At 38.6% G+C, this 18,639-nt stretch overlaps 1 protein-coding gene across 4 annotated transcripts in view; it reads left to right on the top strand.

Annotated features, from left to right (window-relative positions):
- Positions 1–18,427, top strand: part of LOC131470470 (leucine-rich repeat-containing protein 4C-like) — a 149,029-nt gene extending 130,602 nt beyond the window's left edge. For all 4 annotated transcript variants that reach the window (XM_058646313.1, XM_058646312.1, XM_058646314.1 and 1 more), the window contains 2 exons: positions 1,380–1,454; positions 16,239–18,427. In XM_058646313.1, the coding sequence (XP_058502296.1) occupies positions 16,290–18,236 (1,947 nt within the window). In that variant the 5' untranslated portion in view covers positions 1,380–1,454; positions 16,239–16,289 and the 3' untranslated portion in view covers positions 18,237–18,427. The remainder of the gene's footprint in view (positions 1–1,379; positions 1,455–16,238) is intronic.
- Positions 18,428–18,639: the final 212 nt, after the last annotated feature.

Genomic DNA, 18,639 nt, shown 5'->3' with positions numbered 1-18,639 from the left:
AGCAAGACATAAAACAACTTAATCCTTAAAACAAATGTTTCCACAAAGACTGATATAACAATAGCGTATTCCTCTGACAAACACTAAAAAGAAAACAGTAAAAGAAAATCCTCAGTGAGGCACACTGTTGCACTGGGCGATATGTTCTCTCACTGTAATTATATAAACGTGGCCATGGGAGTTTGTTTTGGGTGAAACTTGTATTATTAGTATTTTAAGTATCCAATATGTAAAGAAAAAAAACATAGTGAACTTACTTTGTATTGTATTAGTTACCTATTTCTCTCTCTTCAGTAATGCATTAGCATTATGAATATTCTGCGAAATGTGATGCAGAGTAATACATTGCACCCTCTTCTTCTCTTCTTTGGTGTCTCAGGGCATTTGGCAACTTTTGCAAATCTTAGTTATGCATTGCACCTTCTGTTCACCTTCACCAGTCGTATGCATTAGGTCAGTGGAGTGAGAGGCATGGATTTCAGACACGACTGGAAAATATTTCTATCCCGCCACTTTACATGTACTTGTCTCGACCGATGAGAGAATTGACTTCTCCTTTGACCCCAACTGGCTGCCTCAAACGGAACTGTCATTTAAACCTGTTCTTTCTATTTCCCCCCTCTGCTCTTTTTGTTATCGCATGCAAATTAGGCAAGCAGAGATATGATTGCACTGTTTACAGCCATTAGCCTCTGGTCATGTGGGTGTAATGTGACCTTAATATGGAGACAGAGACAGCAAAAGTGTTATCCTAAAACAAAGTCTGGGCTCAGGATGGGTCCACACTATGATGCTCCAGTGGAACAAATACACACTTATTTGCACTCCCAGTTCCTGCACTGCACTAATGGGTGGCAGGCCAAATGGAGAGCTTATTTCTGTTTGCTTTTGTCCCCCATAATTTATTCAGCAGGGTCCACCACCCTGTGTTGTATGCACATGTGTCTGTGTGTACAGGCTATGCATGTGCGCGTGTCTGTGAGGCTTTGTAGCTCTGATTGCCCCCCTTGTCCCTGAGGAACGAGCCCCTCCGACTAGGAGTGGGAAACAGTAAAGCCCCTCTCGTTCGATAGAGGTTCTCAAAAGCCCTGAAATATCGGCATCAGCAGAGTGCCAAGGAAGAGGCTGAAAACTAACAGGATGACTCAATGATTATTTAGAAACAGTAAAGAGAATCTTGAATAAGATGTTCTCTGTCCTGGAGGTTTGAAACTGCATTTTAGAAGATGAGTAGATGCATCATAATCTTTCCAAAACAATGCATTATTCATGGACTTTACTTTTTAGAGAGCCAGGAAGTGGCCTACAAACTGTGCCACTATAAATGTTTTATTATTATTATAATTATTATACACAAGGTTTTTCACATGTCTTTTCAGGGCCAGGGCTGTGGCAGATTTGCAAGTTAACATGCGGATGACCAGAACCCCGTGGAACTGTAATTGAATTGGCAGGTAAGAACTGAAAATAAGACACAAATGTAACCCTGCATCTAATCACCTTCCTTCCTGATTAGGACACATGCAGAGTTGCTTCCCAAATATTTCACGTCAGACGTTTTATGGGGTATGTACTATGTACATATATATATATATATATATATATATATATATATATATATATATATATATATATATATATATATATATATATATATATATACATATATACATATATATAGATATACATATATACATATACATATACACACACATATATATATATGTGTGTGTATATATACATGTATATGCACACCCCATATAACATTCATATGTATTATTAGCAATGCAGAGTGCACTGGACTTTGAAAATAAGACATATGTTTCACAAAAAAATAAACTATCAATGAATGAATATCAACTGTGCCACAAGTTGCTTCCCAAATATTTCATGTCAGATGTTTTATGGGGTGTTTATATATATATGTGTATATATATATATATATATACATATATATGTATATATATATATATATATACATATATATGTATATATATATATATATATACATATATATGTATATATATATGTATATATATATATATATATATATACATATAGATATATATATATATATATATATAGATATACAGTATATATAAAAATAGCATATCAATGAATTAATATCAGCTGTGCCACAGAGGATTTAGGTGAATTTGTGAAAATAGGTGAATTTATGTGTGATTGATAGAAATGGACAGGGAGAAATTCAGTCTTAATCTCCTTAACCCAATCACAGCACAGCCCAGAATGAGACATGCCATGCATCTACTTTTGACACTTGAAAAAGTTTATGGAGAAAATGGGTTAAAAAATAGAAGAAGGAACAATTATAAAGTCAGTGAAGTGGAAAAATAAGTAATAACTTTCATGAATCTCAGCAGTGTTTCTCCGTGGCTAACTTCGCTCACATTGTAAAATGTCTCCTTCCCCATGACATTTCCCCTTTGTGTCAGGCTGTCAGGCTACTTCTTTCTTTCTTTCATTTTTTATTTTTTATTTTTTTCAAAGTGGGTCACTGGTCACATAATTATGCCGCTGGTGTGAACAGGCCCGTTGCTACTCATGCGTGTAACCCTCCACCGCAAGTCTGATTAACTTTTTTGGTGTGACCGACCGCTGCAGTGTCAGGGAGCTTTACTTGTAAGCACTTTTCCTCTATATGTGTATGACAGGGCTAAACAATGAATTGTTTTCAAATCAAAATTGCAATTACAGATGCACTGATGAAACACAAAGGCCGCAGTTCGATGTTCTATACCAATTAAAAAATGCTGTCTATAGTGGTTAATATTCAGTGGTGGTTGCTGTTCTTTAAGCTCATTTCAGACGCAGTTATTTATAAATAAATCCTTACATACATTCCTCAAATGAACAACTAGAACAAGGAAACGTGACAAATATGTAAAACTGAAATGCTATATTATTGTTTTTATTTTATATGTACAAAAGAAAATGGTCTATATCGCTGCGCAAGTAACCCACAACGACCAGGTATCCACACAGGTCTGATGCAGAAAAGGATCCGCTGTCGTGTATGTTTCTGGAATATTGTCAATCTAAACTGGTTTTGCCTTTCAGACAATTCCTCCAATCATCACGCAGATGCCCAGCATCCACACTCGCTCACCCTCCATCCACTGTCGTGGAAGCGGAGCTTCCCTGGAAGCGATTTTTTTACCACATTTGTCCAATCGCCATCAAGCCCATCACAGTGAAAACAACCTATTCTGTGCCATCCCATAGAGAATAGTTGAAGCTGAGCTTCAAGTGGTTTTTATGGGAATCTGAAATAAGGCGGTCTGTCATCTGTGATAAACAGCTGGTTCTGAACAAACTGGTGACACGTTCTAGTCGCGTTCTAGTGCACGTTTAGTTTTGAAACGCAATAGATATTTGAGAAAGCTTAGCTTCCCTTAGAGCAATTGTCACTGTTAATATTTTTCAAACCAACTTATTTTAAAGCACATTTAAAACAACACAGTTGTTGTACGGCATTAAATACACAAATACAGGAAGCAACTTGTTCCACAGTCTGGAACAAGTTGAAGACCCTATCCCCCTGAGCTTCAGCCTTGTTTTCTGGACGACCAAGAGCAGATGATCAGCGTACTTTAGAGTTCACAAGGAAGTGTAAGATCCTGAATACAGTTATATGCAAATTATATTATCTTAAAATGGCTTGTGAGACACACAAATTGTAGCCAGTGGAGCAAAGCAAAGACTGGGGGATATACTGTATGCTCATGTCTGAGGTGAGCAGCAGCATTTTGGACAAGCTGAAGCTGAGCAATGGAAACTTGGCGAACCCCAACACACAGAGCCTTACAATAATCCAGCTCATGTTGTAATAAAAAAGTTGTGCCTCGACGGAATGGTTTTGACCTTGGCTATTCTGTTTTAATTGGGAAAACAAAGCTGTTTTTGTAGCAGAGCCAATTTGCTTGTCACATTTAAAATCAGAGTTCATTATTAGTAACCATAAGGAGCAAAGGAACCAAGGCCTGAGTTTTATTGTTTTTAAAACTTTTACCACATGGTTATTATCTCATGTAGAGTAAAACACCACCTTGGTTTAAATCTACACAACAGTTTCTGAACTAAAGTTTGACTTTTTATTGCTTATATATAGCAACTCAACTCACAGGGGCAATATTTGTTTGCAGTAATCGCAGTTAGATACTTTACCTAAATCGTTCAGCCCAAAGAGATGTGTTGTCATAAATGTGGCATTTTTTTATCCCCACTACAATAATAATAGTTATATATATTTTTTTTAATGCAGCAGCAGCAAATACTGCGGTGACTCTCTTTGTTTGTTCTGTTCTGCTGCTTTGAAAATCCACATATAAAAATGATGATTGTCAGAGCTCTTTAAAGGCCTAATGCCATTCAACTTATTCGATATGACTCGCACGAACAGTTGCTTTTGTGATTCACTTACTTCAAAGCTCCTTTTAATGTGGTGTTTCTCTTATTTTTTTTCTACCCTTCATATCTGCCCCAGTGGGATTGGAGATTGGGTTTCTTCTTAGAAATAATGCTGAAATTGTGCGGTTGAATACATTTGCATGTTTTTCTAAGCTTTTTCCTTTGAAAACAAATTTCCTCTTACAACTATGTGTGTTATTGACATGTGTTGTTGAAAGAAAGGCAGCAGAATAATCACATCTCTTTGCAGATAATAATCCCACTTTAATTTTAGTATCATTTAATTAGGAAATAATAAGATGGATTATATAGGAAGGGAAACCAAAAAACAATGTATGTATTCCTTAGCTGCAGAAAGTGATGTTATTTAAGATAATTGTCACTCTAGGTTCTTTTTAAAGGCAAAAACCCCTTTAATTAGTCCACTGTTAATTCATGTTAATTACCACAGTTGTATGTCAGGTGCAGAAAATTAAAAATTGAACCAAATATAACCACAAGGTGCTGCTCAGGGCAAGCTCCACCAGAAGGATCATTGAAATATTATGCTCCAGCAGCAAAACTCACACTCTCTCGTGATCTAGTGATCACAGTGTTATACTATTTTAATACCTATCCCAATCTGACTTGTTATGAAAGATAACAAAAAACAATACAACAGCTTTCATTTCTTCTCAACCTGGTATTATTGTATCATAAATTATACTCACACATGCACCTAACCTTGTAATTACTGTTGTATAACGACAATAAAGATCCTTTCCTTTCATAGGACATAGTTCCTTCAGGTCATTAAATCCATGCAGCCACAGGCAGCATGACACACATGTTAATTAAGCTGCACATGCCACTGCGGCTCTTTGAGGTCAATCTGCCTCTTTCAAAACGTTGCTGTTTTTCCCTGCGCCGCTTTATCCTTGAAACTCCTGACACTGCGATGACTGTCACATCCCATCTTGAGATATAACGCGACGACGAATCAATGCAATCGTGCAAAACAGCTCCATTGAAGCACCTGTGTGCTGCTGTGTGTTCACTCTGCTCACAGTGCTGCTTTGTATACCGTCCTGCCTGATGGTTAGCTTCATCATAACCTGGTACTGCCTATAACCCTAACCCTAATTAGGCCACATAACCAGGTCATAAAACAGTGGGTGCGTGTGTCGAAAAAAACCCAAGGATAAACAGACGAGATGTATGTTTATCCTTGGCTGAATCATGTAAAAAAAAACAACAAAGTTGTTGTGAATGAAACTCAGGCTTTAACTCTTACACTTACAGGAGCAGTTTTATAAAAAGTCCTTATTCTTCTACAGCTGTGGGCAATAATTCAAAAATGACATAATTCACAATATAATCTTCTATACCAATATATATATATATATATATACATATATATATATATATATATATGTATATATATATATATATATATATATATATATATATATATATATATATATATATATATATATATATACATATATATAAATACTATTATGTCTAGGTACTGTGCAAACACACTGTGGGACACAACATAAAATTGCCAGGAATTGTTTTCAATTTTTGTTTTACAATTACTGTAACTTTGTTTGTTCAACTTTCCTTTACAAGCAAAACTAAATCTGTGATAGTGATGTGATAATAATAATGATCAATAGACTTTGATCTTACAAGTATCATACAACAAATACAAAAAACCACAGAGCTCTAAACCCAAAATACCGAAGATTAAAATACATTTTAATCTTATCGTATTTCTTAAATCATTAAAATAGACTGATGTTGAGGTGAATAAAGATGTTTTTTTGTGTGATAAGTTTCAAAACCTCTTGGGGAATAACTGTAATTTCACTTCTCAACGCGTTGCTTTTCTTCCTGTCACGTTCTCTTTGTCAATGTCCCGTAGAGTCGACCTTCAGTTCCGCTGATGTTGACGCTGGCATTCCAAACACATCAATCACCGTGACGATACAAGCACGTGTCCCTGAACCACAATGAACAAATCTTAAAATTTGTCATACATGTTCACAGATGGAGAACAGATGAGTCAGGGTAGCTATGACAACTAGCTTTGCTCTTTAAAGTCAGTGGCACATCGTGGTGATGCAACGCAGCTCTTAGCACAAAACCACAGCTATTGATTTTGTAAATCGGTCATTAGTTTCCTTCTTGATTGTGTCCATTCAAAAGGATTAAAAGTTAATTCACACGTTCAATCTTATTGACACTTAATTTTGGTATAATTTCACTGAGGCCTCCCCCCCCCCCCCTGGTTTGTAAGATATAACCAGTGAGCTCCTTGTTTTCATCTTATCTCACACGCTCTGTTGAGCTGAAACTGAATTACATGGGAGACTGTGCTGCCTGGACATCTGGGTTCACGGCCTCTGAACAACCTCTGTGTGGATCATAGTGACGCACGTTAACCTTGACCTCACTCACACGCCATAGACTGACAGCGGCCGTACAATATAAAGACACCCTTTCATTCTGCATCCTTGAAGAGCACGTTAGCAGCCATTTTCGGCCCACATCCACTTCAAAATGTTCTCAGGGTGAGGAATGATTTTATCAATACCTCTTGTCACCCACAAGCTTTTCACCGCCAACACACTCACACTCACTGTGGAACACAAACACCGTCACAGACACAGTATGTGAAAATGGCCACGCTGAAAGTGCTCAAACTCACATATTCACCAAAGTGGAATACGATTGTGCGTCACATAATACAGCTTTACTAATATTATTGTATTACTTTGTAAGAAAAGTTGCATTGCTCGTTGTATTACCCTATTACTTTTGTAAATATATCTTAATAAAAACTGAAATGCTCAGTTTTAAGAGCTGCAAACATGGCAGCCTCTCAAAGGAGACAAATCTGTCTCTCCCAACTTCTGCATATTCCTTCCTATGTGAGCTGCCGTGACTCGCCGCACGTACATGTCATCATAAACTGATAAGCCTGCAAAGCGGCAGTCCCCAAGGGCCAGATTATGTCAAGCATGTCAAACTACGGGCCAAAATGTGTGGTGCTGAAACACTGAAAAGTACATCTAGCATAAAAACCTGTTGATTTGCAAATCTTAGTATTATTTTATTTTTTTGCAAGGTTCTATTAAACGAACAAGGATGCAGCTGATACCTTTGAAGGGATTGATTTTGAACAATTCAAACATTTTTAACAATATTGATGAAAGTGACAAAACCCACTTTCAAAGACTTTTTATTTGTATGTATTTACAGATATTTGGAACTTCATCAGGACCATACTTCAAATATTTCCCGTTACATATGACCAGTCATGATTCATATGTGTAATTTACCTTAGCTTTACCATTTGAATGATGACTATAAAAAAAAAAACATGTTATTAATCACCCTTGTGACTAGTTTTAATTATGTTTCTCTCTGTAATATTAATAATCACCATTACACATCTCATGGCCGTGACTCCTGTTGACAGCTGGAGTCGAGACTGCTGCAGCATGAATATGAGTCCGTGAGGAGGCATATCTTTCCTTGATTTGAGCTTGAGATCCTAACCGCCGAGAGAAGAAGAAAAAAAAACAAGTTGTGCGTTTGACTCGCCACTCGGCTCGCTCTATATGCTCAGCAGATATCTAACAAGAACCAACAGACAAATCCTGCATAAATTACTCTTAAAAACATTGTTTCTTACTGCCAAACTAGAATCTTCCAAACTGACACCATCAATATTCCCTAACACTGTCAGTGAACTTGTGTGTGTGTGTGTGTGTGTGTTCTTTCATTCAGTGGAGCAATGCAAATTTGCTGTTTTTTTTAGTGGCTGCAGCATCACTGCGGTGAAGTGGTGAAACCCTGGAACTGCAGCAAAAATGTCCTCCGAATACATGGTGTGGGCCATATATTAGACTTTGGAGACATGGGTCTCTTAAGGTCAATAGATTGTGATCTAGTAATGCAGTCACTTAGTAGTAGTCATTTTATTTATTTGCATTTTGTAAATTATAATACCTTACATTTATTCTTACTGTTATAATATGTAATATATGACTATTACTGCCAAACACTATACACTTGTGTGCTCGTGTGGGGTCCCTCATGTGACGACTGAGAAGACTGTGTGTCTGAATAATGAGTGATGTCCAGCATTAATGATTCAATTATCCACGTCACACTCTGATGACTCATCACTCTTTGTGGGGTTTTTTTTTTAACAGATACCAGAATGTTGACTCACAAGGCATTGTCGCCAAAAACGAATCCATTCATCACTCGCTGTTTGTATAAAAGCATGCAGAGGCAGTGACTTTGCTAATTTCCAGGTCGTCCTTTTGTTGTTATTGTTCACGATCTAAACTTAACCCACATGCTGACAAAACGACAGATAATAAAGCTTCAGTTAGAGACTCGTGCGGTGAATAATCTTCTATTGTCCACACATGTGGAAATTTGTCGGTGGTTTCAGAAGCTAATTAAAAAAAACACATCGTTAAAATCGTAAAAATACAGATAATGGCGGCGGGTTCAGAGTGTGGTTTTCAATCATTTAACATGGCTATTACATTTGGTCTGAAAGACTCCTATAGTGCATGTTTCTTTGGCTGCTGGAGCAGATCTGTAATTATAAATGATATTTAGTTTTTATGTAAAGCACGTTGAGTTGCCCTTGTGTAAGAAATGTGCTATAGAAATTGTTACAAAAGAGGACGACACACAATTTGCTTGGCTTTTTGTTTTGTTTTATATGTTTTTTGTGTGTTTTATAAACTCTAGACGCCCCAGCTGCTTCTTCCCTCTCCCAGTATTTTTTTTTCTGTCCATGTTTATCATTCTGGACATTCTGTTTGTATTCCTAGCTACCAGATGGCCATACCATGTGCACATATTAAAAGTTAAGACACTATCAACAAGGCTTCTGTAAACACTTTCTGAAAAGTCCACCTCCACTTACAAGCTTTGCTTAGTGTTGCGTTAATGTTCTTTGGGCTCTTTAATGTTTGGCCTCCGTTGTTCAGAAGTGATTCGGTTTGTGCTGAGTTTAAAGATAATGGTTTGCCGGAAGGAAACTCGTACAACTGAAATTAAAAGACAGTTGCTCGCCATTCAAACATTGAAATATTTACATTGTCAAAGAATACTTATTTACATTTAACGTTTAATGTTTCTCTGTGACTTTTAGAACCCTTTTTTTGTCCACTTAATGTCCTTGATAAATAATTGCATTCATTAAATTCAATTATTTACACATTAAAGTATAAAGCTGTGAGTGTAAAGAAAATAGCACCTTACCCAGTCCAGGGTTTAATTGGTATTTGCTAATTATCTACTTTTATTGTACCTGTGACATTTTGTTTTTCTTAATTATGTAGTAACTAGGCTACAAACTCCCTCTCAGTTAGGGTTCTCATTTTAGTAAGTACACATGGCCGTTGATGAAAGTTACTGTTGTAGGGGCCCTTTTTAAAACTATCATTAACCTTACAAGAAGAGAAAGTGTGCTAACTCAGCAGAGGTTTGTCCTTTCTAACTGCACTCTCTCTCTAGTTGCTTATTAAATCCCTGTTTGTTTGATGAATTAATTTATTTCCACCAGCTTGTTATGGATGAGATAGACAAGCTGTGAGTGTAAGGAAATCAGACCGTGGGCAGGGAAGCAGCTGTCAGTTTGTCACACTTAGCTAGTTAGCTCCAGTTCCAAGCTTGTCTGTTTCACTTGGCTGGTTAGATCTAGAAACACTGAAAAAAACAACAAAAAAAACAGATACAGTATGATTGTGTTCTCCCTCTGTATTATACATTGGCTGCTAATCAGAATTCACACGCACGATGCGATTTCAGAGTACTGTTCCTCATGAACTGAATATTAAGTGTTTTAAAAACATGCTCGAAATGTCATGGAATAATTTACAGGGGATCAAAAAAGCCAGTCAGGGAATAATCAGATGCACACCAACAAGTGCAAAATAAGAGGGGGAAAGATGACATCTGACTGCAAGTTAATACATAAACTCATTTACATTTTGCAGTGGTCATACAGCTTACACCTGCAGAAAATAGTGATTAAGGATGGTCCCAGCAGGTTCACACATTGCCCTTATCGATTTGAAAAGCAGTAACATATAGTGCACGGTGCCAGAAATGTTTACTTGTTTTTCCCCTGTAAACGGCATAAACATCCGCTAAAGCTCTCACATGATCACATTTGATGTGTCAAATGAAACACCGTGTTTATGGTTAACAGACACAGTTGTCGGATTGGTGCATCCGGTGATCATCTGAAGGTTGCTGTCTTATTTCAGCTTGCTAAAAGCACATGTGCTTGTTTGTTAGAAGTCGATCTACAGATAAAACAAATCCATGAACAGGCTGTGTATGGAAAGAGCTTAATGTATGCCTTTTCAATAAGAAAGCCCCCAAATCCCACTGTGCATTACTGAAATCCCACTAATTAAATATTCTGCTGTTGCCTGGAGACACATGAGGTCAATTCAAATACATGCTTTAAATACTCAATACTGTGGGTGTCAGACTTGGAATTATGTGCACAAAAATGAATTAATGAAAAAGAAATATAGAATATTATGAATATCTGCAAAAATGCAAGTCCAGTGATTTTTATATATATTAGGTATATTATGTAAAAGTGTTTATAGATATAACAGACTGTTGCTGAGTTATAGTTAGTGACACAGTGTTTCCAGTGTTAAAATATTAAAACAACTGTCAGACAAACAGCAGCTCCACTGGCTGAAGTGCCCCATCTTTACCTCAGTGAAATTCTGCTTTGGAAAACTCAGTGCAAATTATGATTATGTGGCAAAAAATTATTCCTGAATACATATATATACATATAACAGACTTACCTTCATGTAATCTATGCATTGCATTAATCATGGTGCATTGTGCTGTGAGGTTACAGAAAAGGGAGTGAGGAGAAGGCTTGAGATGCATGCGGTGGGTTTCCCTCCCACACTGCAATCCATAAAGGATTCTGGTTTATATTTGGAGCTGTTGCAAGATTGCTGGCATTACGTAGAAGTGACCTGATTTGATTCATATCTCATTAATCTTTCTCTCACCCCCTCCTCTCCCTGTCTCTGTCTCTCTGTCTGTCTTCCTTTTGTCTCCCTCTCAAGAATAGCCTATATACATGCCAACCTTCCTCTGTGGCTACAACTGTCCAATCTCTCGTCATCCTCCCTACATGGCGTGCAGAAAGCCAAAACCTCTGTCGGTCACTCTTCACTAAAAAGTTAATAATCAGCGAGCACTCAAGCATGAACCGAGCGAAGACAGCTCCGGGCGAGTCCCCTTCTTAACTCTCCTCACATTTCAAGTGAGGCTCTGAATGTGTTTGTGAACGCTTGAGACAGGACATGTTTGCTGACTGAGGAAAGGGAGCAGAAGGAAATCCGAAGCAGCTACACCAGACCTATTTTAGGGGACTTTAGCCCCACTAGAATTTTCTGTAGTCCCGCTGAATAATTCACTCTGCTTTTTTTGGCTAATTTAGAATGCAAAAAAATATGATACAACCGTACAAGGATTACAGTGCTCATGAGTGTGGAAACTTTCAACTAGAGACATACTATAAACAAGCTTCATGTCCTGTCTATCATGAGTAAATGTAAATGTGTTGCTTATACACTGTAATACTAGAATCTGAAACATTTACGTTTTACCTGATTGGCAAATGAGAGACCTCTTTCTGTCATTCAGACCAGGTACAGGAATAGTTCCACCTGGATAACGTTGGTACTTTGTTTGCTTCCTCATTCGAGGGAGGGGGATGGGGGTGGTCGTATGCCATATAAGCACAATGTGCTTTTTGTGGCACAGACCCAAAACCACGTCACATCGTGGCTCTGCATGCGATGCGGACCTGCTCAGGCTTTGACAGAGGTGCCATTCACCCTGTTGTAATTCCATGTACCATCAGAATAATCGCAGAGAGATTATTTGAACTTTGAAATCCAACATTGTGTCGCTGCAAGAGAGTTTTTGACAATGACAGTCAAAAAAGCTTCGGTGTGAGTTGTCACATGCAGATAAGTCTGGTCACTATACTGTGTGTGTGTGTGTGTGTGTGTGCGACTGTGTGGAGATGTGAACAGCATCAGCAAGACAGCTGCTGTATTTATGTCGCATGAGTATTGATTTGCTGTGTCATGCAAATAGATTGGTCTTTTGTTTCTGTGGCTGCCAATATTAATTTCCATTGGTTTCCTTTAAGTGATCTGATGGCGGATCCTTGGGGACGGTTTGTGGGAAAAGGAGTGGAGAGAAAAAAAGAGAAAAGAAAAGAAGTCGATGCAACTGCACCCTGTTGTAAGGATTATGGTGCTACATGTTCTTCACAGCCCCCTTCACTAAATTCATATTGTAACCCTATCACTGTTACACTTTTAAAGATAACAAACTATATTACAATAAAAAAATAGGATTTCTATTATGTGCCTGTGCTTTTAAATAAATATAATGAAATGACCCACCTACTGGCATTAGTCTCACTTAAACTAGCTCATAAAATGATATTTATTTTACTTTATTAAGCTCCCATTTATATGTTACAGCAATAACCAAATGTTTGTAAAAGTTGCCAAGGGTCAAGGAATATGAATTTATCATATTACATAATTTTTTTGTTTGTTTGTTTATGGAGGGGCTTTGATAACACTTGAATCAGTACAAAAGAATTGCCTTCACATAAATCCTATTTAATTACTTACTTATCTTTATGTATTTATACATAGAGTTTGCTAATATCTAAGGTGTTGGATGTTATTCAGTATTCCCTCGTATGGCCATTCATAAAGTCAACATTAATTCAGAAATGTTGCAGCTCTTGCTGCTCGTTTGTCTCATAGTCCCACTAATCTGACTCATGTTTTAGTTTTCTCTGCCAGACAAAGAGGCAGCTCACAGCTGAGGACAAACTATGACAGTACAAAATTTCTTTCTTTATTTTTAAAATTGCATTCTTTCCATAATCTCATTTTTCCTTATCTCTTTTGATCTAATTCCTTCACTGCACCACATAAATCCAATATCCTTGCTTTCATTGTCAGTGTCAGGATGTATTGTTTTGCTTTGTAAATCAACTTAATCTTTTCTGCCTCCACAGTTTGGAATCAGCTCTTCTGATTCATTGTTTACGTCTTTCCAAGGTTTTGGTTTGTTGAGAAGAAGAAAGAGTAAATAGCACAATAAGACAGAAGGATTCCTCATTCAAGACAGTGTTATTCACAAATTTAAAGTCTGACGCATATTTCTGTTGATCGTGTTGTTGTTGGAGCGTCAAACTGAAACAGCTTTGTCGGAAAAATAAATGTGCAACATAAATATTTCTGAAAATTGTGAGTGTTGTTATTAGAACTTATGTCTGACAGGGTTTGTGGAATATGGAGAGATAAAACTTGTATCCTTAGATTAAAACCATACAACAGTTTTAATACCTAACAAATAACAGCATGTATTTCAAATGTGATTTTCAGCCGCGTGTTCGATCCCTGTCACATGCGTCTGGTCCCCTGCTTGAAAACAATTTATTTCTCCTCCCTCAGGCTTTGGCTGCTTGGATTTTGAATTTCATAATTGAAGAATTAATGGAGTCATTAATCAAGCAATTAATCAGTAGTTACGATAATAGCCTGACATTCATAAGTGAAGAGCTTTCCCTTTCAGATTAACATATTGCATGGAAGCAGAAAATGCCATAATCCCACAGCCTCATTCACGAAGCCTTGATTATGCTCGGAAATCAGCTGCCATGTTAGTGCTGTCACATGGCACATGTGACTAAGTGAGACTGCAGCTTGTGACGTTCAACTGCGGTTCCATTGTTGTTTTGTTTGGTAGTTCATGTGATCTGTATTTCTCAAGCACTTTAAGATCTAGTTTTAGGTACATAATGATTATGCTTCAGTGAAATGTAATTCATCAGTTTACCGCAAATGTCGTCGATGGCTGCTGATGCTGATAACCTTTGACCAGCACAGTGAATTATGTTTGTTTTTAAGATTGAGTAAATTATGAGAGATGAAAAGGCAACAAAAGAAATCAAATCAAGCATAAAAGACAAAAAAAAGAAGAAGCTTATCTACAGCACATCGGCAAACTTGTATGAGTTTGTTTCTCCCGACACTGCTACTTTTCCTCAGAATTAATATTTAATATCTTCTTTTGTTTGTTCAGCACAAAAAGTAAACAAAATCCTTCTACACACTCACTGCATGCAAAGAATTTACTTAACAAAAAAAGGAAGCATCAGGAGGGAATCATTATAAACTTAAAAGCAGCACTTTAAGCTGGAACTTAAAGGTGCAGTGTGTAAAATTAAGCAACATGTATTAGTGAAGTTGCATGTAAAACATAGTGGTCCAATATGACAGCCTCTGTAGTGCTGATCCAGCTCATGATATAAACCTTAAAAGCTCAAATACACTAGTGTACTTGAAGTACACTAAGCTTGTACATTAAGTATCATTAGTCCACACTAATACATTATATCCACAGTATCTTAAAGTCAGTTGTTAGTGTGGTCAGTTAGAGTTGAGTCATGTAAAAACCACAGGAGCAGTGGTTACATGCTCCAGTACCAGTGATTCTAATGTATATGGGTATTTCATTTGCAGTAATTCAACTTTGACTTTTTCCTTTTAAATCCGATTTAGCAAAAGTTTGTGAATCTGTGTTCTAATCTCAAAGTGTCAGTGAGTGAAAAGTGACTAAGCTGTTTACCCCCCCTTCACAGCCATGTTTAGCAGAGACTTTAGAAGTAATCTCTTTATAGATTAAAACTTCTGCGACAGCCATTTACCTTCATGACATGTTGGGGATTTACTGTATCTTTTTGTAGGTAAACAACACATGTGGCTCAGTAGATCAGTGTTCATCTCCAATAAAGTTGTAAATCCGGCTCTCTCTGCCTGAAGTTATCTACTTTCTCCATGTTCACATTGGTATGAGTGTGTTCCAGTTTCCCAACACATTCAAAACAGCTCAGATCAAGAGGTTTATTGACTCCTGTCCTGTATTTCACCTTGAAAAACAACAAAACAAAAACAATAAAATAAAATCAGCCAGTTTTCTGTGCCAGTGATAAAAAAAGAAAAAGAAAATATGTACACAATGATACAGTACATTCAAATAGTAATTCCCTTCCCTTAAAATACCTCAATAAGAAGTATGTGAAATGGATTGCAGTGGAAAGAGCAGCAACATGTTACATCCTTGTGATTCTTTATTTCTAAATTAACACGAGTTGCACAAACAAATTCCCCTGTCGTATTTTCCCTTCCTTTTCTGACATTCCAGCTGCACACACATGCCTTTGAGGAACAGTGAGTTGTTATCAGACATTTCCAGATATCTTGACTCCATCTTAAGACTGGTGGTAGCATCACGGTGAGCTTCCATATTATTATTAATGCCCCCCCCAGTTTCAAATATAAATCACAAGACACAGCAGTCACTGCCGCGTTTCTTCCCTCCCTCCCTTCCTCCTCCTGCAGAAGTACACCACAGAAGTTGGCAGCTTCATTGTGATTTTGTTTTATGTGAGTGGGATTGCGAGTGCAAGGACAGTGCACCCAGAAACGGAATGGGATATAAGGCACCCAATCAAGATGCACATTTGTGTGTATAGGTGTTTGTGTATTAGAGTGTGTGTATTAAATCTAAAGAATGCAATTTGGTGTACATTGGTATACTATTTTGCAAATGAATTGTGTTGCACTGTGTATCCCTGAGTATTTGATCATACATTGGACCGTCTCATGTATTTTCTTTCTCTTCTTTCTCCCATTTCATTTCAGTTGGCCCAAATCCTCTTTCCAAAGAGTGGGAGACCCGTCAACGAATTATGAATGTTAAACAATATGACCTCCTCTCAGCAGCAGCAGATGATGCGAGGTCCTAGGTGGAACCGGGCCTTGTCCGACCCTTTGCTTGTGCTGCTTCTGGCCCTCCAGCTGCTCGTGGTGGCAGGGCTGGTACGTGCTCAGACGTGCCCCTCCGCCTGCTCCTGTAGTAACCAGTTCAGCAAAGTCATCTGCACTCGCCGAGGCCTGCGGGACGTCCCTGATGGCATCTCTACTAATACACGCTACCTGAATCTGCAGGAAAATCTCATTCAGGTCATAAAGGTGGACAGCTTCAAGCATCTAAGACATCTGGAGATCCTGCAGCTGAGCAAAAACCACATACGGAAAATTGAACTGGGGGCCTTCAATGGACTGGCCAGTCTCAATACCTTGGAGCTTTTTGATAACCGCCTCACCACCATCCCAAACGGGGCATTTGAGTACCTGTCCAAACTAAAGGAGCTTTGGCTGAGGAATAACCCCATAGAGAGTATTCCCTCCTATGCTTTCAACAGAGTGCCATCATTACGCCGGTTGGACCTTGGGGAGCTTAAAAGGCTCTCCTATATTTCTGAGGGCGCCTTTGAAGGGCTGAGCAATCTGCGCTACTTAAATCTCGGGATGTGCAATCTGAAGGAAATTCCCAACCTTATTCCCCTGGTGAAGCTGGATGAACTGGAGATGTCAGGGAACCAGCTATCTGTCATCCGGCCCGGCTCTTTTAAAGGGCTCATCCACTTACAAAAGCTATGGATGATGCATGCACAGATCCAGACCATCGAAAGAAACTCTTTCGATGACCTGCAGTCACTGGTGGAGCTCAATCTGGCCCACAACAACCTCACCCTCTTGCCCCACGATCTCTTCACTCCTTTACATCACCTGGAGAGGGTGCACTTGCACCACAACCCGTGGAATTGTAACTGTGACATTCTCTGGCTAAGCTGGTGGCTTAAGGAGATGGTACCTGCAAACACTAGCTGCTGCGCACGCTGTAGCTCACCTACCCACCACAAAGGGCGATACATTGGCGAGTTGGACCAGAACTACTTTCACTGTTATGCTCCGGTTATTGTGGAGCCTCCTGCAGACCTAAATGTGACAGAGGGAAGCTCTGCAGAGTTGAAATGCAAAGCCAGTTCTTTGACCTCTGTGAGCTGGATTACACCCAATGGTTCCATCATGACGCATGGTGCGTACAAGGTCAGACTCTCAGTGCTGAATGATGGAACGCTGAACTTCACTAACGTTACCATGCAGGACACGGGCACATACACATGTATGGTCAGTAATTCGGCGGGTAACACGACAGCATCTGCCACGCTCAACGTGTCCTCCACGGAGAACAGCAGCTTCAGCTACTTCACCACAGTAACAGTGGAGACCATAGAAACGCCACACAATGAAGGCTTCACCACTATCGTGCAGCAGAAGGTGGGCCCCACCCCCTCTGCTGGTATGTGGGAGTCTGTTTCAGCCACCTCTACAACAACCACCACATTTCGGACCCCACTCTCCACCCGTGCCACGGAGAAGACTTACACAATCCCTGTCACGGAGCTGGGTGGGGAGGGTTCACTTAACGGCTTGGATGAGGTGATGAAGACAACCAAGATCATCATTGGCTGCTTTGTTGCAATCACACTAATGGCAGCTGTCATGCTGATTATCTTCTACAAGATGCGCAAACAGCACCACCAGCAGAATCACCACGCCCCCACGCGCACTATTGAGATCATCAATGTGGATGAGGACTGTGTTACAGGAGGCCCAGGCATGGAGGGCCACCTGACTCTGCCTCCTCTTGAGCACGAGCACCTCAACCACTATAACACCTACAAGACTGCATACAACCATGCCTCTACTATCAACTCCATACACAGCTCAGCGCACGAACCTTTGTTAATCCGGGCCAGCTCAAAAGACAATGTACAAGAGACCCAAATCTAATATGTTTTCTTTCTTTTTTTTCTTTCTTTTCAAATGCAGTCATTATGAAACTGATGGAATTGCATAAAACACTACTGACAGGACAGTAACTCATAAGTGGTTGTGATGATTATGACCCAAATATGGAGAAAAAGACTCATGTTTGGCAAATCAAGTGACTGGTGATGTTAATTAAATGACTTTGGAAATTAGGGTATGTCTACTGTTTCAAAAAGTGTCTTTACAAAAACAGAAGTTATTTATTTAAGAAAAAAAAATATTGTGGTTAAATCAAGAAAATTGTATTCTGCAATTATTTTTTCAGCACTAAATTCACATTTTATTTTGTTTTTGTTTGTTTCCTCCCTCTAATTCCACAGGATTGGTTTACTAATATGTTTTCATAAATCTGTTTGAAGTCATC

The sequence above is a fragment of the Solea solea genome, chromosome 12 (genome assembly GCF_958295425.1).
Source record: "Solea solea chromosome 12, fSolSol10.1, whole genome shotgun sequence".
In the NCBI taxonomy this organism is placed as follows: domain Eukaryota; kingdom Metazoa; phylum Chordata; class Actinopteri; order Pleuronectiformes; family Soleidae; genus Solea; species Solea solea.
Note: the sequence above shows the minus strand (reverse complement) of the source record. Positions and strands in the feature narration are given on the sequence as shown.